This window comes from Phycodurus eques, chromosome 13, assembly GCF_024500275.1.
Source record: "Phycodurus eques isolate BA_2022a chromosome 13, UOR_Pequ_1.1, whole genome shotgun sequence".
NCBI lineage: Eukaryota > Metazoa > Chordata > Actinopteri > Syngnathiformes > Syngnathidae > Phycodurus > Phycodurus eques.
In genome coordinates, this window is record NC_084537.1 from 9,219,171 (window position 1) to 9,241,641 (window position 22,471).

The following is a 22,471-nucleotide window of genomic DNA, read 5'->3' on the forward strand; positions in this document are numbered from 1 at the left end:
AAAAGATATTAATATCGGCAAATATAAACATTTGGGCGGGGCGTCCAATGTGGTCCATAATACACGGATTTGCGCAGTCACTTTCTATCCGATTCCTTTTGTTGCTATAAGGAAAATGCTTTTTTTGATCTGTAGAGATTATTTTGGATGCATCAGGCATTTACAACAGACTAATAACACATTTAAACGCTTTCATTGGTTCTGACCTTAGTGTTTACGTATTTTATTGCCTAAAGCAGACTTTGAAGGACTGGACAATTGATTAATCGATTTTATTGCTTAATTTAAGTTTATTTATAAAGGACATTTCTTTTAATATAGTATATATATATATTTTTTTTAAAGCAGCTTCCGTAGCTCAAAGTAACTGAGGTATTTATTGATGTGTTGGAAACTTTTGACACAAGGTATGCGCTTCCAAGCTCCAAATTTATCGGCAGTCACCTTGCCTTACATGAGAAAAGACTATGAGAGAGCCATAGAGCTTCACAGCACGTTTTACGATGTTAAATTATTGAATATGTACAATTTTTATTCCTTAAGGATCGTGTTGACATGCATGCTTTTTGACAAAACAGGCTTTATTTCCAAGACACAGTACTTATTTTCACATTATCTGTCTAAAAAAATATTTATTTGGACACTGATGCTGATTCTGGCGGAATTTCCCCCCCCCAAAAAAAACTTGTTTGGTATCAGGACAAATAAAGAAAATCCCAGGTGTTAAAAAAAAATAAAAATAAATAAAAAACCCAGAAACATTAGTTTTGGGGAAAAGTCATTGTCATTTGCTTTTTCTATAAGCAATGGGGAATAAATTCAGATTGCAATGTCACCTAGCCCTATTTTCACCCTTGGCGTTTTGTGCATTTTTTAATGCCTCTAAAGTAACAGTTTGGAGTGCACGGAGACGTTTTGTGTGAGTGGCAGCCATGTAAAAAAAGACAGACGGCTTTTGTATCAGGAGGCAACACACCCCCCAACATGTCACAATATCACAGCCAGGCTGGACTGACTGCCGGTGGGGATCCTGGCTATTCAAAAACCATACTACTGTTGTTGCACAGTGTGTTACATTGTCTAAAAAGAAATTTAATTTGCCATGCTGTGTAAAGGTCAGCATCAACCCCAAACACAAGAGAAGGGATACGTTCCTAAGCCTCACAATGCCCAATAAGTTGACATAACGTAATGTAATAACACTACAAATTCCACTCGCGTGTTACTCCATGGTGGAGTATGTTATTTTGTGTTAAACATGCGGGCAAAACAAGCATAGCTCCACGAGACAAAAGCCCCACCACCACCACCACCGCAGACCTTCACCAATGTATCGCCCCCAACCTCATCCCTCCCTCCCTCCTCTCGTCACCAGCTAGGAAGCTAACTGAGCTAGCTCCATGAACTCAACCCAGCCGGGGAACATTTAAACTCTTACACGCCCACCACGCTTATCGAGATGTCCGGCTCACTAGTTACGGTAGGTGCTACTGAATAAAAATGACCATGCGTGGCAGCGAACGTAAGAAGACATGAAAAGAAGTTCCCCGCACGTACGTTACGTCAGTGTAGCTTGGCGCTCACACGGGGCTAACAGCAACTAGCATCATTCCGCCTCGCCGTCCGTCGGATCAACAACAAGGAGCCGCACCGCCTTACCGTTTATGTTGGTCGCCGTCGACTCATCCGTGGGTGGCTCGACGTGAAACCGTTATTCGTTCGTCCCCCCCCCCCCACCACCCACCCGTCCCCGCTTCCAAAAAGGGGGGGAAAAAGCTCGGACGTTAACCGTAGCCTACGGCAGAGTGACGTTCATCGCCGCCTTTTGAAAACATCGCAGCCAGTTCGTTCGTCCTCCTCCTCCTCTCCACAGCCGAGAAAAGACCAGCATAAACACGACAGCGGCCAGGCTGATTGGTCCGTGGGAAACACGTGAACCTGTCTGGGCCCTCTGATTGGCCCGCGGTAGCCCATCAGACCCAGAACCCAGTTTTACATCGATCTTATAAAGATCCTCCAGCCGGAGCTCGGAGGAGTCTGGCCCCCGTCCTTGGTGCTGGTGGTTGAGGTACAGTATGTGGGAAGGCCATTTAACAGCTTTTACTTGTCGTAAAACGTTGGGCCCGTAAGAATCATCGCCATAATGTTGCGTTGTGCTAGCCTTAGGGGCGTAAATGTGACTTTTTTGGGTGTGAGAGGAAACGCATTGACGTCATTAGTTACGATCGAGAACCTTCTGGAAAAAATATCCGTCCTCTTTAAAATCTCCCTCGCCTATTTTTTTTTTTTAGTAAAGCCTATCTAGCTTCCTTTAGAAGACCGTCACCCAATTTGTTTTTGTCGAATCTGTTGCGCAGTGACATTTGCATCATGCGCATGCGCAGAGACTCTTATTTATGCCATGTTGCGCATGCTCCTATTATGACATGTTGCAGAGCAGGCCTTGGAAATGGCCGAAAGGCGGGGGGGAGCCCGGCTAGACACGAGAGCGCCATCGGGGTCAATGATGGAAGTGACAGCGGTGTGTGACAAAAGGCGTTATAGCACAATGGCTCGCCTTCATTCATGTTTTGTTGTTGTTTTTGGGATTTGTTAAAGACGCTGGCTAGGAAGTCGTTACTTCCATTCAATAGGCGAGCCAAAAACAGACATACACTTTTTAATTACAGGTACAATGAATAATGGCAAATAATTTTAGTCACGAACAAAGAAAGTGGATTGGAAAGCAATATTGGACAGGTGCATAAGGAAGGCAGAAAATTACGTTTTGAGCAAACGAAGGATGAAAAATAAAAAGCAGCCCTGAAAGAGGGGGGAAGGAAATTAGAAAGATGAGTTATGAGGTGGAAGAGGTAAGAATACAGAAAAAAGCAGGTCTGAGGTCGACCGAATGAGGTAAAGAAGGGATGGAAAAAGCAGGTCTGAGGTGGAAGGAAGCTGGGTAGGGGAGAAGGAGGGAAGGAAGAAAAATCTAAAGTCTGCTGTGTAAGGAAGGCAATATGGTAGGAGAGGGAAATGGGTCAAATGTGGGGGAAAAGGCAGTTGAGAAGGAAGAAGAAAATGCAGGTCTGATGTAGAAGGAATGAGGTAGGAAGGTAGACTCTTCTGTCTGAGGTAGTAGGTAAAAATTTAATTCAAGCAAAGAAATGATTGGTGTGAGTTTGTATGAATAAAAAGCATGTTTGAGGGAAGGTAGGAAGGAAACAAGAAAGGTCATAAAGGAATGCATAAAATTGAAAATTAAAGCAAATGAGGACAGATGCCAGAAACAAAATAAAAGGAATAAAATGGAAGTGTATACGTACTTTTGGCCCACACTGTATAATTAAGTACGCTAATGCAAACTATTTCATCATGTGTATTGTAATTTTGTTGATTAAATTGGCTTGACATAGCACTTGTCAGTCACCAATTTAGCATTAATACCATGGCTAAAGTAAAAGTGCACAGGTACAGACATTTAATTTATTTACATATGTCCCCATCAAACAAGAGTATCAAGTACTTTTGGACAACAAAGCAGAGTGTACTACAAGTCTGCCCTCACGCCAAAGCCGGGCCCTTTAGGAGGTTCTGTCAGGGAGGTTAGTCCGCCAGCAGGCTCGCAGGAGAAACGGCCATTTCTACAAAAAGAAAAAAGAAAACATCAGTCAGGTTAAATAAACTGAACAAAAATATAAACAACACTTTTGTTTTTGCTCCCGTTTTTCGTGAGCTGGACTCAAAGATCTAAAACTTTTTCTCCATACACAAAAGGCCATTTCCCTCAAATATTGTTCATAAATCTGTGTTAGTGAGCATTTCTCCTTTGTGGAGATCCCACCTCACAGGTGTGGCATATCAAGATGAGACAGCATAGACAGCATGATTATTGTACAGGTGTGCCTTAGACTGGCCACAATAAAAGGCCACTCTGAAATGTGCAGTTTTTCTTTATTGTGGGGGTCAGAAAACCAGTCAGAATCTGGTGTGACCACCATTTGCCTCACGCAATGCAACACATCTTTGCATAGAGTTGATCAGGTGGTTGAAGGACTGGACGATTGATTAATCGATTTTATTTATATGGACAGGCTGTTGTTGGTCTGTGGAATGTAGGTCCACTCCTCTGTGCAAAGTTGGTAGATATTGGCAGGAACAAGCTGTCGTGTATGCCGATCCAGAGCTTCCCAAACATGCTCAATGTCATGTCCGGGGAGTATTCTGGCCATGCAAGAACTGGGATGTTTTCAGCTTCCAGGAATTGTGTACAGTTCCTTGCAACATGGGGCTGTGCATTATCATGCTGCAACATGAGATGATGGTCGTGGACGAATGGCACAACAATGGGCCTCACGATCTCATCACGGTATGTCTGTCCATTCAAAATGCCATCAATAAAATGCACCTGCGTTCGTTGCCCATAACATACGCCTGCCCATACCATAACCCCACCGCCACCACGGGCCACTCGATCCACAACGTTGACATCAGCAAACTGCTCACCCACACAACGCCAAACAGGCTGCCTGCCATCTGCCCTGAACGGTGAAAATCGGGATTCATCCGAGAAGAGAACACCTCTCTAACGTGCCAGACGCCATAGAATGTGAGCATTCGCCCACTCAAGTCGGTTATGACGAACTGCAGTCAGGTCGAGACCCCGATGAGGACGACGAGCATGCAGATGAGCTCCCTTGAGACGGTTTCTGACAGTTTGTGGAGAAATTCTTTGGTTATGCAAACCGATTGTTCCAGCAGCTGTCCTGGTGGCTGGTCTCAGACAGGTGAACATGCTGGATGTGGAGGTCCCGGGCTGGTGTGGTTACACATGGTCTTCGGTTGTGAGGCCGGTTTGATGTACTGCCAAATTGTCTGAAATGCCTTTGGAAACGGCGAATGGTAGAGAAATGAACTTTCAATTCACGGGCAACAACTCTGGTGAACATTCCTGCAGTCAGCATGCCAATTGCATGCTCCCTCAGAACTTGCGACATCTGTGGCATTGTGCTGTGTGATAAAACTGCATATTTCAGAGTGGCCTTTTATTGTGGCGAGCCTATGGCATACCTGTGCAATAATCATGCTGTCTAATCAGCATCTTGATATGCCACACCTGTGAGGTGGGATGGATTATTTCACCAAAGGAAAAATGCTCACTAACACAGATTAAGACAGATTTGTGAACAATATTTGAGGGAAATTCCCTTTTGTGTATGTCTAAAAAGTTTTAGACCTTGGAGTCCAGCTCATGAAAAATAGGATTAAAAACAAGTGTTACGTTTATATTTTTGTTCAGTGTCGTACTAAACGTGTTACGATTGTACCTGGGCCCTGGTGGCGGGATTCTGTCTGCTTGGAGCTCGTCAATAATATGCTCTATATCCTTTGGGGTGAGGTCCTCCTGGAAAAGAAATAATTATACTGCTAGTGGAGCAGACCCCCACAAAGGCTCAACAGTAGTTTAAAAAAAAAATAAAATAAAAAAAATAAATAAATAAAAAATGCTACTTCCTATTTTGTAGCGAAAGCTGTAAACGGATGGAATGTGCAACTTTGATTCTGTGGTGAATTATTTGTCTAATTAACCAACCAACCAACCACAGGTTATTTGTACAAAGGCACTTTTTTAACCACAAATGAATAATACTAATCCACTCCAAACCTGTCACTCTCTTTCTTGCACGATATACTTCGCCATAAGCGTCAGCTTTACAGATGCCATGTCTGCTGGGCACTTCATATTATATAATCCATCCATCTTCTGTACCGCTTATGTATTTTAACACGTAAATAAATCTATTCCAAAACGTTTAGACAAACTCTCTGCTCACATTCTCTATATACAGTCGCCTCCAAAAGTATTGGAACGGCAAGGTCAATTCCTTTGTTTTTGTTGTATACTAAAGACATTTGGGTTTCAGATAAAAAGATGAATATAGACAGAAGTTCAGAATTTTCTATTCAGGTCATGTATTCTAATCAGTCAGGTAAAACCAACATTACAGAAATAATGGGTGCTAACTTACTGTAATTTAATTACTTTAGTGTCATTAATTTACTTCAGACGCACACCGAAATTTTAGAGCATGATTCGACATAAGTAGGCCTGTATGTATTATACTGCGCCCCTGGTGGCCAAGGTACACACAGCAATGCCCAGAGAATGATGATCCACAAACTAATTCTTTATATTCCATCTAATGACTCTGTTTTTATAAAGTACCATACTGTAGAGCACTATTTTTCGTATTTAAAATAAATAAAAAAGGTAAAATGTTTTTTTTGTTAGGGCGCTGCAAGGGATTAATGACACTTCCATTCATTTCAATGGGGAAAGATGATTTAAATTACCAGCGTGGTCACGGGATGAATTAAACTCCTAAGTGAAGGCACCGCTGTATGAGAACTGAGGCTATATAAGGTAGTACGGTATCTTCAGAGTAGACTTTACATCGGCAGTTCTGGTCATTCCTAAATTCTAAATAGATGAAGCACTCACGTAATAGTTGTCATTGATCTGCACCATGGGCGCGTTGACACAGGCGCCTAGGCATTCCACCTCGATTAGTGTGAACATCTTGTCTGCTGTCGTTTCGCCAACCTTGATACCTGTGTTCACAATACAACACGCACTCAAGCTTTGGCGAGTCTGCATACAAGTGTCTGGGCATGAGCTGTGACCAACAGCAGCTCCTGCATAACTGTGCTCATTGTGTTTCTGTTTTACTGTTCTCCTGACATTCAATAAACAGCTGACAAACAAAATCATCAGCGACTGTGGCTCTCCTTTCCCAAATGTGAGGGAATTAAAATTTCTGTGATACCAAAGTAAATACATTCCACACACACACACACAAAAACACAATGTAGCGGGGGTTGCGGTAGGTGAACCAGAATATAGCGGTGTAACATATAAATTTTTTAAAATTTATTTATTTATGCATAACTGAGCCATAAAGGTAATAATAAAGTACTAGCCTGTCACGATACTTACTATATCGACTTATTGTCTGATAAATAAAATGCACACAATCGTTTTTCCGGACTCGATAAATTGTCGTCGTCGTGGTGAGCTGGGAGGCGAATCACACAGTGAGCCAACAGCGTTGGATGGCTGTGTCATTTGATGCTAGTGGGCTCATGGAACGCCGGCGGACCGTTACACTCTTGCCGGTGTTGGCTCCGTCCAATACTCCACAGCCTTGCGCCTCGTGCAGCGCGTTGATTTACACAAAAGAGACACTTTAGGGAAAAAACCCTGTTACTATAATGTTCGCTAGCCTGTGAGTTAACGAGCTAGCAAGTGAAGGAGCTAAACGGCTCGATGTACCGCGGCAATGTCGTTTAAAATGTCAGCGCTTCGCTCCGAGTTGTTGTGTGTGTTGGTCCCCAATTAACACACACACACAGGAAAGTTAACCGTTTAGTTTCGCTAGCTCGTAAGCTAACGAACTAGCCCACAAGCTAACGAGTTAAAGAGCTAACCAGCAGGCTCCACCGCGGCCAAGTCATTTCAAACATCAGCGCTTCGCTCAGTGTTATTGTGTGAGTCCTCAATTAACACACACAGGAATGTTAACAGTTTACTATGTTCGTTAGCCTGGGAGCTAAGAAGCTAAACACCTCGCTCCCCCACGGCAAAGTAGTTTAAAACGTCAACGGTTTTATTAATATTAACCTCAGTGGCAGGTTATTCAGCCAGTAGTTGACGACAGCAAACGTCAAAGTATATTTGATTGACAGATGAAGGGCTCGTCTTCAACGGACCAAACACCCAGTCTTGCAGCTCGAGGACGGGCCTTATTTTTCATGATTTCAGAGCCATAAAAGCAACAATATCATTTATTGTGATATTTTTGAAAATATATCTTCTTTAAAAAATTGACATAGTAGGTGATACTTTTACAGGTTATGACGCAGCAAGTTGCACTTAAGCGTCCTCGCACTTTCGGTACATTATTTCTTAATCAGTTGTAAGTCTTAGTTTCCAGGGTAATCTTTTCATATGAACTTCAAATTAAAAATATTTTGGCATCATAGTTTGGGGTATATTCAAGTTTTAAACTATTAATGTAGACTATTTTTAGAGGGGTAGGGGTGTCCATTATTAGCAGATTTCTGCTATTCGTGTTGGGTCTTGGTCCAAACCCACTACCAATAGTGAGTGTTCAGAACAGGTACATTAAAAAGAAATTAGAATATTGTAAAAAGGATTTTTTTTTTTATGTCAGTCATTTGAGAAAGTGAAACTGTTATTTTATAGATTAATTACACAGTGAAATATTTTAAGTCTTTATTGTAATTTCGATGATTATGGTTTACGGATAATGGAAAACCTAAAATTCAGTGTCTCAGAAAATAAGATTACTACATAAGACCAATCAAAAAAGGTTGTTTTACATACAAATGTCAGGCTTCTGAAAGGTATGTTGTTTTCTATGCACTCAAAACTTGGTTGGGCCTCCTTTTACATGAATTAGACATCTGTCATGTCAGCAGTCATTCCGATGATTGTGGAAGAAACCTTTGCAGCTGTTTTGAGTTAATTAGCTGATCAGGCTATGACACCATGAGTTTCCAATACTGAACTTTTTCACAATTCAAATTTTCAGATACACTTAATTTTGCTTACCATAGTTACCAAAATTGCAGGAAAGAAAGGCTTGATATATTTCAATTTATGTGTAATGATGCTCTGAGTTTCACTTTCTGAAATAACTGACAAAACAAAAAGGTTTTTCACCATGCATTTTTTTTTTTTTTTTTTTTAAGATGGATTTGTATTTGCCACTGAAGCAAACAGGTAAGATGAATTGCCCTCACATCTGTATATTTGCATGTTTATATGAGAAAATATCCAATATAAACGATGTTTCCCCCTTCTTGTTTACATACTCTTCATTGGAAAAAGGTGCTCTCCTGCCCTTCCTTCCTTCCTTACCCAGCTTGTTCTTGATGGCCTCCAGAATGCTGTCCGAGTTGCACAGCATGCACGGCGTGGTGGTGCAGATCTGGATTAAGTACTTGCCCACAGGCTGGCGCTGGAACATGGTGTAGAAGGTGGCCACCTCGTACACTCTCATGGGCGGGATCTCCAGCACTTCAGCCACCTGAAGGACAACAACGTGTTCAATCAAGCTTCTGTATTTTTCTCTCTCATGCCCCGTCGAGGTGAAACTCGCCTTGTTCATGACGGTGACAGGGAGCCATCCGTGTTGTCTCTGGGCTAAATCCAACACAGGGATGGTGGCTGCTTGCTTGTGGCCAACAGGGTACATGGAAATTATGGCTTCAATTCTCTATGGACAAAATAAAACATGTCTGAGGATGACACCGCAAAGAAAAAAAAAATCATGAAACAACCAACAAATTGAGCAGTTACCTAAGAAACAATTACAGTTAACTAGTATGGGTGAACAAAATGTTTTCGTTGTATGAATCGCAGTAAGTGGATACGTTAATTAGATCTGCCATCTAATGGAAGTGCATTTCATTGTTCTCCCTGTCATTATACGTTGTTGGCATAGGTAGATGAAGAAAGATACATTGTTGTAGTAAATGAATATTAATTGTCCAACCAATTTAACTAATTGGACCATCTGTTGATCTCTCACGCCACAATATGCCAAAGCAAGGTGGTCAGGAATCACTGGCACATGACACTGCGTAAACCAACACAGTGCAGCTCAGCCTCGGGCTAGCAGATGTTGTCTATTGTAGACTTTACACTGATCTGATCGGTTTGATCGGTATCGGCCGATAATTAGCATTTTATGTTGATCGGTTTTAACGTCATAATTCGCCGATCCGATCAATGACGTCATTGATAGGCTCCGCAAAAGATATTTACTCCACGTCGCCATCGTGTACAGTATATTTGAATCCAAAAGCTATTTTATTTTTAGCCTATTTTTTTTTTTGACGCAGTACTGTAAATAGTTGAAATGAAGTTGTTTATAAATTTTTTTTATTTATTTTTTTAAACATGTCAGAGGTGTGTAACAGACAACATGTCTGAGACAGACAACACGTAATGCGTGGATCAGACTACAAGACAAATTTGGTCTTTCACGATTGCACTATGTCAGACTACTGCAATAAAATCTTGTATTCCGATACCACCGCATCCCGTCTTTTACGATCACTGGGGTTTATCTTGCCAACTCAAACGCGACCGGATACACTCGTTACCATTGTGACGACAACAATGGATCGCGTCGTGTGTATAAAAACACACAAAACGGGGGAAAACGTGTGCTGGTGGTCACCGGTGCTTGGGAGAGGACTTTAATTCAAGGATTGCTTGAGGTATGTTCACGTAGTTTTAATACGATACGACTTGCAAGCAGGCAACAAAACGTTAGCGCTAGCACTGGTTTGCTAGCCTACATAACGGTTGTACGTAAACGTTATGTCGAATCATACTCTAAAATTTCGGTGTGTGTGAAGTAATTACAATAAAGTAATTTAATAAAAGTAAGTTAGCACCCATTATTTCTGTCAAGTAATGTTGGTTTGACCTGACTGATTAGAATACATGACCTGAATAGAGAATACTTCAAGATACTCAGTATACAGTACACAAGTATATACAGTAAATGAACAAGTCATTTAAATAGACACATTGCTCCATCTAGTGATCGGATCGATGATCAGTAATCGTTTTTTTTTTTTTTAAACTTGCTGAGCTGTGATTGGTCCCAAAAATCCTGATTGTGTAAAGCCTACATTTAACATATTGTTAAATACATTTAAAAAACTAACCAACTCAGATGAAAATTACTTACTCGTGATAATTTTTTTTTAAAGCCACCGGGTGCCACGTGTCTCTGTAGCCGTGGGTTGCCGACCCCTGGGCTAAGTTGACGATGTGGGGCGAGGGGTATTTGTGTTTGCCCATGTGGCCACTGCATGCTCCACATGCACAGATCTGCACAAAAATTGACAAAGTCTATCTATTTTGGCTACTTGGTGATGAAGTGCTGCCTCCACCAAGGAAAATACAATACAATCTGTATTGGTACTGGTGGGAATAGTGTGGTGGTTTATTTGCAGTCTAGATGCAGAGATGAACTGTTGCGTCCACCAGTGAAAACATCATCAAATCTTTATAGGTGGTTGCGATATGGGTGCATATGGTTAAATTAGCCAGTGGTGGCTTCGCAACAAGCGCCGTTTATTTGCAGCCTTGACCAAGAAGAGTGAACATCTCATGCTGAAGGGCGTTTCCAATAATGTCACAAAAAGTCGCAAAATTTTTACTTGTCGCGGAAGTGCTTTAAATTGTCTCCTTTATAGTTAATACCAACTCTATATTTCTGCACTTATTTTGCTTAAGTAACTTTTAAAAGATAACTCAGAGGTAGTGCAACACATGACAATTTAGTAGTAGTAATACATGTCACATTTTGTGAGTGGTTACCCTTTTGTTCTCCTCTGTGAACTCGAATGGCGTGTCTGCATTGTTGTCTGCTGTGTCTCTGTGCTGAAAAGATGCCAGAGAGAAGAAGGTGTCTCTGTTAGCATGTGGAAAAGTACACCGGAACCTCCAGATTAGAACATAATCTCTTCCGTGATGCTAGTTGACTTCATAAGTATTTCTCTCATAGGAAATAATGTTAAATCAATTCATTGGTTGCATAAAAGCTATATTAACTGCACCAACATTGTTCTAATGAACACCTTCATACCATAAACAGTCATACTAGTGTAATTAATATAAAGTGCAACTACTAGCAATTTGAAGACGACACAAAGAACAGGAAGCTCTTTGCTAAGCAATACTGTCACCTAGTGGTGTTTAATAGTGTATTTCCATTTACGTCTGTTAAAAGTCAGACCTTCTCACATCAATTGTATCGTTCTGTGGTGGCATCACAAATAAGAAAGAAAAAGCCGTAACAGACATTTTTAGGTTGAAATGGTTTCAATCGGTTAAGAAATATGGCGAGATGATCTGATATATGTCATGAATAAGCTAAATAATTTGAAGTTGGAATGATTTGCATCTGTCAATGTAGACAGGCAAAATTGTTAAATCCATCCAATCCATCCATTTTTCATATCACTTATCCTCACTGGGGTCACGGGCATGCTGGACCCTACCCCAGCTATCTTTCGGTGAGAGGCGGGGCAAACCCTGAACTGGTCGCCAGCCAATCACAGGGCACACATAGACAACCATTCGCACTCACATTCACACCTACGGGAAATTTAGAGTCTATAATTAACCTACCAAGCATGTTTTTGGGATGTGGGAGGAAACTGGAGTACCCGGAGAAAACCCACGCAGGCACAGGTAGAACATGCAAACTCCACGCAGGGGAGGCCAGATTTGAACCCAGGTCCTCAGAACTGTGAGGCAGATGTGCTAACCAGTCGGTCACCATGCCGCCAATTGTTACATATCTATATTAATTCATGAATTTTGTCACGGCAATGTGGAATACTGGGAAAAGGAAGAATTTCTGGAAAGTGAAAAATAGTTCTGACGATATCCCAAATGAGCTGTACATTTTGAATTTGGGATCATTTGAATCTGATGAGAAATGTGGAAGGACTACGTAAATTGTGTAAGATTTTACTAATTTGCAGTCATTTCCCAGTCAGTCGTACATCAGGTTACGTGAGAAAAAATTTGCCCCCACACCATTTTCAACGATGTAGGTAGGTTAATTGAAGACTCTAAATTGCCCGTAGGTGTGAATGTGACTGCGATTGGCTGGCAACCAGTCCAGGGTGTACCCTGCCTCCTGCCCGATGATAGCTGGGATAGGCTCCAGCACTCCCGCGACCCCTGTGAGGATAAGCGGCTCAGAAAATGGATGGATGGATGGATACAAAACTGGGAAGACATGACTATCATGGCAGGAGACACTAACAAGTATCAAGGACTCATGCCCATAGACCATTGAAGAGTTTAAAAAAGCCATTTCACACTCACTCGTACCCCCTTGGAATGTTTAAAGAAAAAAAAAATCACGGAATTCTGTGGATGCATTTAGAATAACAGAATGCACGAAAAAGTCTCAAAGACCCATTTACAAAATTGAGCAGGAAGTCAAACATTATAGTTTGAAGCAGCCATTTGACCAATTCTTTCTAGGGTTCAAATGAGCCAAAAGCAGGTAACCTACCTACACAGATGAGTGATACTAAATTGTTTTGCCTTACGCCATCTAGTGTGGGTAAACTATAGCATCAAACATTTATGATAGTTTCGAGGATTAGCCATGGGAAAGGGGATGCCAGGGCCCATCATCATGGCTGCTTTAATTTAACTTTTTTTCCCTATACTTGTATGAGTTACAATGTTACTATGTTTATGAAAACATCACATGTACGGTTAATAAAGATTGCACGATGGCGACAGTTTGATTATGGAAGCATACATTACATTTGTCTTTTGGGACTTCTGGGGACAGTCAACGGATTGCGTTCAAAGCATTCATCAAATGAGTTATTTACATATGATAAGAGTGTCAATTACTACATTAAACTCACCACAAATATGCCACCAGCTCCGGTGCGAGCAGCAGATCGATGAAGACCCCTCACCTGGGAAGCAAAGAATGAACAGCTAAGCCCATGTTTCCGCTTAATAAATATATTAACTGCCCAGATTCACACTATACACAACTCGCAAAACCGGCTAGCGTGCTAACGTTAGCTAAACGGCCTCCACCGCTTTGCCCTTGTGAGGAGTCATTCTATTTCATAACAAACGCGATTACTAAATTTGCTACAAATGCACGTAAACTGTCACAATCATTGTCTTTCGTACCGTCTGTGACACCGCAGATCGAGCAAGAAAGGACAACAACATTCCGAGGATTGACGTTGGGTCCCGGTTGAGTCAACAAACATACGGTACGACAGCAGCGAATAGCGAGGTGAGCGACTCGACGCTTGATTAACAATGCCTGATGTGGAGAGTCGGACTGAGGCCAAACTGCGCAGGCGCAGAGCTAACGAATCGCCGAGTGAAACTCCAGTTTGGAAAACAGACATCCATCCATCTACTGTACCGCTTTATCCTCACAAGGTTGGAGGACGTGTTGGAGCCTATCCCAGGCACCTTCGGGCGAGAGGCGGTGTACACCCTGAACCGGTCACCAGCCATTCGCAGGGCACATATAAACAAACAACCATTCACACTCACACCTAAGGACAATTTAGAATCTTCAATCAACCTACCATGCATGTTTTTGGGGATCACTAAATCACCGTGCTGCCTGTACTGTATTATATTATGTTGTTTTTACCAAATGCACATTTGAATACAATGCAGTTTTTTTTATTCAATAATAATTAAAATACAATATTATAATATATATTTTATGAAAAATGTAATTGCATTTTCAATATTATTTGATATATATGACCGTATTTAAGAAATGATATCCATGCCCTTTCAAGGTGCAGTGTCAGTATGTAGTGCTAAAACTGCTAGCAAGATTTGAACCAAGCCTGACTGCACTCCTCCCTCCCCCTCCCCTCTGGCCGAATCCACGTCCCTCGTAGGCTTGGACGCGCAATACACCAGCTGGCTTTACCGTGGTCACCTTGGAGAAGCAATTTTGCTTCTCAAGAGGAGAGCACGGCTATTGGTGACCCCGGTTGACTACAACCTCTGTCCGAGTACATCTCTGGGTAGCAGACGAGGAGGGAGGTACTCCATGCACTGAATAATAGTCACATGTTTTGTACACACGCATTTACACAGAAATGTTTAAGTCTAGCTGGGCATCCTGAAGTATACATGATACATAGTTATGCTAATCATGGATTCTATATTATATATATATACACATGTATATTAAAATATTCTAATAATTTTTTGAAATATCTTTACTAAATATCCATCCATCCATTTTCTGTACAGCTAACCCTCACTAGCGTCACGGGTGTGCACTCACTTTCACACCTAGGGGCAATTTAGAGTCTTCAATTAACCTACCACGCATTTTGGGATTGTGGGAGGAAACCGAAGGACCCGGAGAAAACTCACGCAGGCATGGAGTGGACATGCAAACTCCACACAGGTGGAGCCAGGATTTGAACACCGGTCGTCAGAACTGTGAGGCACCTGTGCTAACCCGTCGCCCACCATTCCACCTTTACTAAATATATTTAGGTATCATTCCATCCATTTTCTGAGCCGCTTCTCCTCACTAGGGTCATGGGCGTGCTGGAGCCTATCCCAGCTATCATCGGGCAGGCGGGGTACACCCCGAACTGGTTGCCAGCCAATCGCAGGGCACATACAAACAAACAACCATTCGCACTTACATTCACACCTACGGATAATTTAGAGTTGTCAATTAACCTACCATGCATGTTTCTGGGATGTGGGAGGAAACCGGAGTGCCCGGATAAAAACCCAGGCAGGCACGGGGACAACATGCAAACTCCACACAGGCGGGAACCCCAGTCCTCAGAACTGTGAGGCAGACGCTCTAACCAGTCGGTCACCGTGCCGCCATATTTAGGTATATATTTAAAAATCATCCTATGTACATTTAAATTAAAAAGCCTGCATTAAGAAGAAGCAACACTATTACTTTTACAACATTAACTTCTCAATCAACATCAGTAGTCAGTTTTTCATTCATTCATTCATTTTCCGTACTGCTTATCCTCACTAGGGTCGCCTGCGTGCTGGAGCCTATCCCAGCTATCTTCGGGCGGGAGGCGGGGTACACCCTGAACAGGTCGCCAGCCAATCGCAGGGCTCATAGAAACAAACAACCATTCACACTCACATTCACACCTACGGCAAATTTAGAGTCTGCAATTAACCTACCAAGCATGTTTTTGGGATGTGGGAGGAAACCAGAGTGCCCAGAGAAAACCCATGCTGGCACGGGGAGAACATGCAAACTCCACACAGGTGAGGCCAGATTTGAACCCGGGTTCTCAGAACTGTGAGGCAGATGTGCTAAACAGTTGTCCGCCGTGCCACCTAGTCCATCCATCCATCCATTCTCAACACCGCTTATCCTGGTTAAGGTCACGGGGCGCTGGAGCCTATCCCATCTGACTTCGGGCGAAAGGCGGATTACACCCTGAACTGGTCACCAGTCACTCGCCTGACTTTGCCCGCACCAAAGTCAGGCGAGTGTACCGCCACACCATCAGTGACTGCTGCCTAGTCAGTTTTTCTTTTTGCAAAAGTTTGGGGTAAGAAGGTTGAAAGAGCCACAAGGGGGGGCTACTGTCCCTTGTGTTCAGTCTAACTGTATACACATGTGGAGACACACCCTCCTACACAAGGAGGAGGAAGAGGAGGAAAAAGAACAAAGACGAGAGGTTCCACTCTGCCAGTCGAAAGGCGAGCTTCTAAGTATTCTTTGGAAATTCTCCATATTTGGAATTCCGCATCTTGGGAATTGGCTCTGAGCTTCCAAATGGCCACCTCAGGTGAGTGTCACTTTAAAGTGTTATCTAGCACACGTATGTAGCACATCCTCGGAATACACGGTACTGTTGCTTTATGGATGAAGGTCTTAGGTGGACAACATAAAGCACGTGGACCATGGAGAGCATTTGACCCAGCACGCCATGCAATTCAAAAACTCAAGAGAAAGTGTTAAAATAAGCCCAAAAATGCTCAAAATGTACAATATCTTGGCTTATCTACATGTTTAATCATGTCATAAAAACAAAGTTGTTTCTGACTACGAAGTGAAGCAAATAACGATAAAAATTTTTTGAAATGCTTGAATAGTTCATTTGGACTTAAATTAAGCTATGTCAGACTACAAAGTGCAGTTTATCAGGGCAAAACTGTTTTAAATACTGTGATCATTCATAGTGACTTGCCTACATGTTTAATTGTCATAAAAACAAAGCTGTTTCTGACTACAAAGTGCATCTTATAAGGCAAAACAGCATTCTGACTTGCCGACAGAACATGTTTTAATCATATCATATAAAAACAAAGATATTGCTGACTACAACATAAAGCTAATAAGGGCAAACTAGCGTGTTTTAAAATCTTGGATTGTTCATCTTGACTTCCCAACATGTTTAATCATGCCAAAAAAAAAAACTATGTTGATGTTGTGTTATGTTTAGGGAGGTTTGATAAGGAGAATGCAGGCGTATCGCAGGAAAAGGGAGAGGATGTGGCATTGTTGAAGAATGAGGTCATCCCGGTTCTCAGTTTTAAAGATCACACATTAACATACACACACACACACACACAACATCATCCTTGGAATAAAAGGACAATCATTCTGCATATGACAGGAAGTCCCTAACTCCCTGCCAGGGAATACCGTATTTCCTCAAAAAGTAGCCTTATACTTCAGCCTCCACTATTCTTAAGACAAACCTAGCTATGAGAACCGGGTTGATAAAATTGCATGAAGTTCTTTACAAGACAGATGCTAAGGACACGATACAATAAATACAATAAATAAATATAACCCTAGACCAAAATGATCAAAAAGAACTATTTTTTTTAATGAGTAAACATTGGAAACATTTTAATGTTCACAGACAAAGTTTTTTACCAGACAAATTTTGCCAAATTACATAAGATTTTATTAAAGTTTATGCCACTGGAGACTGTAGATAATGCTGAATAAACTTCCACATCTGCTTCCTCTCTGCAGCCCAGCACAACGTTCCCGATCCCTAGCGATGGTTCTAACGCCATGCCAATGCCTGATGTCTCCGTGGCAATTGGGCATCCTCTGAGAAGCCTGGAGCTTTACGAGCCCACTTCCGCCCTCTGAGGTGGTTTGCTGAACAAGCTTGGTGATCTCTCCTGTGAGAAATGCTTGGTGGGTGGACTGCCTTCGTCTTCCCGCTTTTGAGGGCGGTCGTCGCCAGCAGGTGCTTGTGCCCGCCGGCCACTATTTTGTCCGAGTTCCCTTCTGAGGTGGCCGTCGGGGTCTGCTGCCTCAACTACTCAGGTTCCACGCTGGGCCTTGTGCCATGGTCACGTCTGACCAACCACTCCGGCCTTCACATTCTGGATCTCTCCAGGTGCAACATCACCTCCCTGGAGCTATCCAGCGTGGGGGCATCCCTACTGGAAAAGGTCTACCTAGCGCACAATGGAATTGCAGCATTACCGCGCTACTTCCTGGCAGGACAGCCCCGTCTGAAGGTGGTGGATCTGAGCCGGAACATGCTAGTGGCGCTCCCTGTGGGATTCCTGCAGGACTCAGATAACCTGCTACGGCTGGACCTGCGGGAGAACCAACTGCGCTCCCTGCCGGCGTCGGTGCTACAGAGGCGCGTCCTCCAGAGCCTGGAGCTGGATGGGAACCCCTGGGAGTGCTCCTGTTCCTTCATGGAGATCTTGGAAGGGGAGGAGCTGGCGAGAAACCTGACGTGTGCCACGCCCTGGACCCTGGCGGGTCGGGTGGCGCGCTCGGCCAAGCTGAGCGACGCATGCCGGCCGGCCAGCCTTACCACCCTCTTCGTGGCACTACCAATCCTCATCCTCGCCACCCTGCTAGTGTGCTGGTGCTGCGGTAGGAAGAGGAAGGAGGCCCCAGCATTCGGGGCATCCAAAAAACAGACCTCCAGCTCCAGAGGCACCGTGTCCAACGGGGACAGGGACCCGACGCAGAAGTCAGCAGACCACCTTGGGGAGGGGATCCCTATCCCGGCTTCCAAGATGCTGGCAAGCACCAATGAAGACGAGGAGGTCCCGCTGGGGTCCATGGATTCGCTTCACTCAGGGTCTAATGGGAGGAGACCCAGCAGGTCTGAGCAAGATGCAGTTAGTGTGACAGAAGTTCTGAAAGACTCAACCGACCGGGAAAAAGCTTACATGACTCAGTCCACGGAATACTACAGCCTGGTGCCGGGAATCCAACTGGACGACTCGGACCACGAGGGTTGACGTTTAGGATTTTTCGGGAGTGTCTAAGAGTGGAGCCGCGAAGGATGCTAAATCTGCCTTTACTGTTTGGTTTGGTGTTCGAATCTCCAGAATACCTGTGGCCTTCCTGGTATTCTCTGGGTACTCTGGCTTCCTCCCACATTCCCAAAACATGCATGTTAGGTTAATTGAAAACAATTCCCCCATATACAGTACAGACCCTTTCCCCAAAAAATTGGAATATCATGGAAAAGTTTATTTATTTCCATAATTCCATTCAAAAAGACTTTCCATTGTTTTGCTTGGACACAACACTTTGTGAATAGCCAGGCTCCTTAGCTATGAACTTTTGTTGCTTACCCATCCTATGGAGGGTATCAATGATGGTCTTCTGGCCAGTTGTCAAATCTGCAGTCTTCCCCATATTGAACCCAACAATTGAACCAACCTGAAGCAATTTAATGAGACCTGGGGAAACCTGTGCAGATGCTTTGAGTTTAGTAGATGATTAGTGTGCGACACTTACTTTGTAACATTTATGGCCTGCAAAATTTGGGCCGATTTCTTTCACAGTATTCAAATTTTTTGAATTCCTGATTTCATGGATTTTATGAGCTGGAACCCAAAATTATGTAAAAATAAACAAATAAATACTTGAAATGGTTTAAATTGTGGGCCCTGAATCTATAATTTATGAAAGTTTAACTTTTTGACTGAAATTATGGAAATAATATCCATGATATTCAAATTTTTTGGAACGGGTCTGTATTTATCAGTTTTAAAGCATCTTCTTTTCACCACTGACTGTTTTCTGGTTCTTTGTCTGCCATTGTTTGTTGTGTGTGTCTGTTTTGTCGAACAATTGTGACAGTTTTAGCCTGATAGGTCGTATAGGTCGGATGACCGTGACCTGAGCATCCAGACTGCAGTCTTATCGGATGCATATCCAATTTATATCCACATACTGTACAATAGAGGCCTCGGTCAGATTTGAATAAAATCGCAATTGTAATTACTGTTCACATTGACATGAAAAAAAATCAGATACATGTCACATTGGGCAAAAAATTGGAATTGACCTGCAGTGTGACTGTAGCCTAACTCGTCCATAGGACAATATGATAATGTAAATGTGAGTGTGAATGTTTGTTTGTCTATACAATATGTGTCCCGCGATCGGCTGCCAACCAGTCCAGAATGAATCCTGCCTCAGCTAGCTTGCTCACCCATGAATGAATGCGTTAAGAGCTGTATAATTGTAATATATAAAAACAATAAAACACTGGAAATGTGTCTGTGAGTGACCCCTTGTGAAATTCTCCCCACTATGATGTAACAGGGGGGCCAATTTACATTATCACCACCTGAGACTGTGTGAAACACTCATGTCAAAGTCAAAAGGTAAGCAGGGCAATGGTGAGTTTTGTTAGATGCACAGGTAGCTTAAGATAAGAAGCACATACTCGATTGCTTGGTGAAGTCGAACCTCCCATTGGTCAAGCTGTATATGGGGAAGGTTTTCCATTTGCTCACTAATGAGACAGACACACCCCTCAAAACAGGCTCATTACTGCAAGACAAGAAAAAGGGTACATAGAGAAACCAAGAAACTGTTTTAAACTGAAAAAATGCATGATAGGTCTCCTTTAAACAGCATACAGATGTACATTCTGATTACATTTTCAGTACTTACAGTTTTGGACACCAGCCTTAATCCTATATTTAATCTGAGGCCTGTTTGAAAAAAGATTTGTGTCAATATTTGTTTTGTTTGTTATTTTTTACCTTCCCTATTCAGCAGCGTTGCCATGCAGAATGGTGGATCTGTTTGTCTTTTGTGCTGGAACAGTTTTGCTGTGTAACGAGAGTTGGAAATACTCCCTCTGTTTAATTTATTCCATCCATCCATTTTCTGAGCCGCTTCTCCTCACTAGGGTCACGGGCGTGCTGGAGCCTATCCCAGCTATCATCGGGCAGAAGGCGGGGTACACCCTGAACTGGTTGCCAGCCAATCGCAGGGCACATACAAACAAACAACCATTCGCACTCACATTCACACCTATGGGCAATTTAGAGTTGTCAATTAACCTACCACGCATGTTTTTGGGATGTGGGAGGAAACTGGCGTGCCCGGAGAAAACCCAGGCAGGCACGGGTAGAACGTGCAAACTCCACACAGGCGGGGCCGGGGATTGAACCCCGGTCCTCAGAACTGTGCGGCAGACACTCTAACCAGTCGTCCACCGTGCTGCCAAGATAATAATCAATAAATGTATTTTCACAAATGTAGCTATAATTACATGCACCCAAAAAAATGGTAAAAAAATCAAACTGTCGTTATTTATTGTTTATAAGGCCACAAATATACTGGTCCGGCCCACTTGAGATCAAAGTGGGGTGAATGTGGCCCGTGAACTAAAATGAGTTTGACACCCCTGCTTTAGCCTGTCTGTGGAACTTATTAGTGAATAAACACCATATCACATGCATGTTAGTCAACTGGTGAACAGAGTTGCTGTGCTGGCACACGGGGAAAAAGCGGGCCCAGCCCCCTCCACCCACAAGGGGGGCCAAGCCAGCACGTCCATCCTGTGGGGGAATCAGATTGGGGGACGCCACTCAAACCCAAGGACCGAGGGCGGTGCCCCAACCAAACCGAAGCACCCCACCAGCCCCCAAGGGAGGGGGCCAGTGGACCAGACCACCAACCCCCACGCCTAATCCTTGTGCCCACCATCACCCAGCACACCCCATCGCTGACACCACCCCCGCCACGCCCGGAAAGCATGGGGGGTCCTCAACCAACAACATGGCCAACACAGGACCCAGCTGCCACCCGAGAAGGCAGGAGCCCGCCAACAATGAGCCCATGTCAAGCAAGCGCCAGCCACGAGCAATGACGGGCGAGGGCGCCAGGAGAGGGGAGAGGAAGCCAGGGGATCCAAGGGGAGAGGGGGACCCGTTTCCCCGTTGCCCGACAGCCATAAAGGTGTGGGAGGGGGAGGAATGAAGCCAAGAGAAATGTGAATACCCACCACCCACCCTTTTACTATGGTTACCAGGTCTCCGACTGGCAAGGATTGTCCCTGTACCCTGATCATGTGATGTGGGATGTCATGCATTATAATTGGGGAGACTGGTGGGGGTGAGGCAAGATGGTCATGGGGCAATTATGACTCACAACCGTTACCCTCACCCAGGCCTGTAGTACCCGCAAGACGGTCATGGGGCAATTATGACTCACAACCGTTACCCTCACCCAGGCCTGTAGTGCATTAAAAATCAGCGGGGGCATGGTGAATGAATGGCATGCAAGGCATGGTGGGCCAGAGAGCAGGCCGGAGTGCCAGAACACCTGGCCAAGTGTCCTCCCCAGCCTGACACTGCCCTGTCCCCACTGACGGGTGTATGATGCATTAAAACTGGAGGACTGGCTGAGCAGCAAAGGGGAGCCACTGATCCGGAGACCAGCAAAGATTTGCCAGGTCCTGGCCCGGCGTCTGCGTCATCATGTCTCGCGCCAGCCCCCAGGGGACCCTGAATGTGCCCAATGTGCGAAATATGTACAGTGTGAGTCAAAAAATAAATAAATGTGAAGAGTAAGTGTAAGTACTCCTGCTGGCCGGAAGACAAACCAGCCCACCC

At 43.6% G+C, this 22,471-nt stretch overlaps 3 protein-coding genes and 1 long non-coding RNA gene across 5 annotated transcripts in view; 2 read left to right on the forward strand and 2 right to left on the reverse strand.

Annotated features, from left to right (window-relative positions):
* Positions 1-1,948, reverse strand: part of ankrd12 (ankyrin repeat domain 12) — a 47,352-nt gene extending 45,404 nt beyond the window's left edge. The window contains exon 1 of one of the 2 annotated variants that reach the window (XM_061695128.1): positions 1,660-1,948. The gene's annotated coding sequence lies outside the window, so the exon portion shown is untranslated. The remainder of the gene's footprint in view (positions 1-1,659) is intronic. The other variant, XM_061695129.1, reaches the window with a different exon arrangement.
* On the forward strand, positions 1,388-10,474 carry LOC133412082 (uncharacterized). Its single transcript, XR_009769730.1, has 3 exons — positions 1,388-2,068; positions 8,755-8,785; positions 8,894-10,474. It is a non-coding gene; the product is annotated as an uncharacterized LOC133412082 (long non-coding RNA).
* ndufv2 (NADH:ubiquinone oxidoreductase core subunit V2) lies at positions 3,452-13,905 on the reverse strand. Its single transcript, XM_061695130.1, has 8 exons — positions 13,766-13,905; positions 13,486-13,539; positions 11,405-11,467; positions 9,165-9,281; positions 8,924-9,092; positions 6,482-6,591; positions 5,307-5,383; positions 3,452-3,623 (listed from the first exon to the last, which is right to left on the reverse strand). Exons 1-8 carry the CDS (start codon positions 13,805-13,807, stop codon positions 3,530-3,532), a joined length of 726 nt encoding a protein of 241 aa, XP_061551114.1. The 5' UTR covers positions 13,808-13,905; the 3' UTR covers positions 3,452-3,529.
* Positions 13,906-16,223: 2,318 nt separating this feature from the next.
* si:ch211-106k21.5 (chondroadherin-like protein) lies at positions 16,224-22,130 on the forward strand. Its single transcript, XM_061694170.1, has 2 exons — positions 16,224-16,404; positions 17,604-22,130. The coding sequence occupies exon 2, from the start codon at positions 17,768-17,770 to the stop codon at positions 18,845-18,847; it is 1,080 nt and encodes a 359-aa protein (XP_061550154.1). The 5' UTR covers positions 16,224-16,404; positions 17,604-17,767; the 3' UTR covers positions 18,848-22,130.
* The last annotated feature ends 341 nt before the right edge of the window (positions 22,131-22,471 follow it).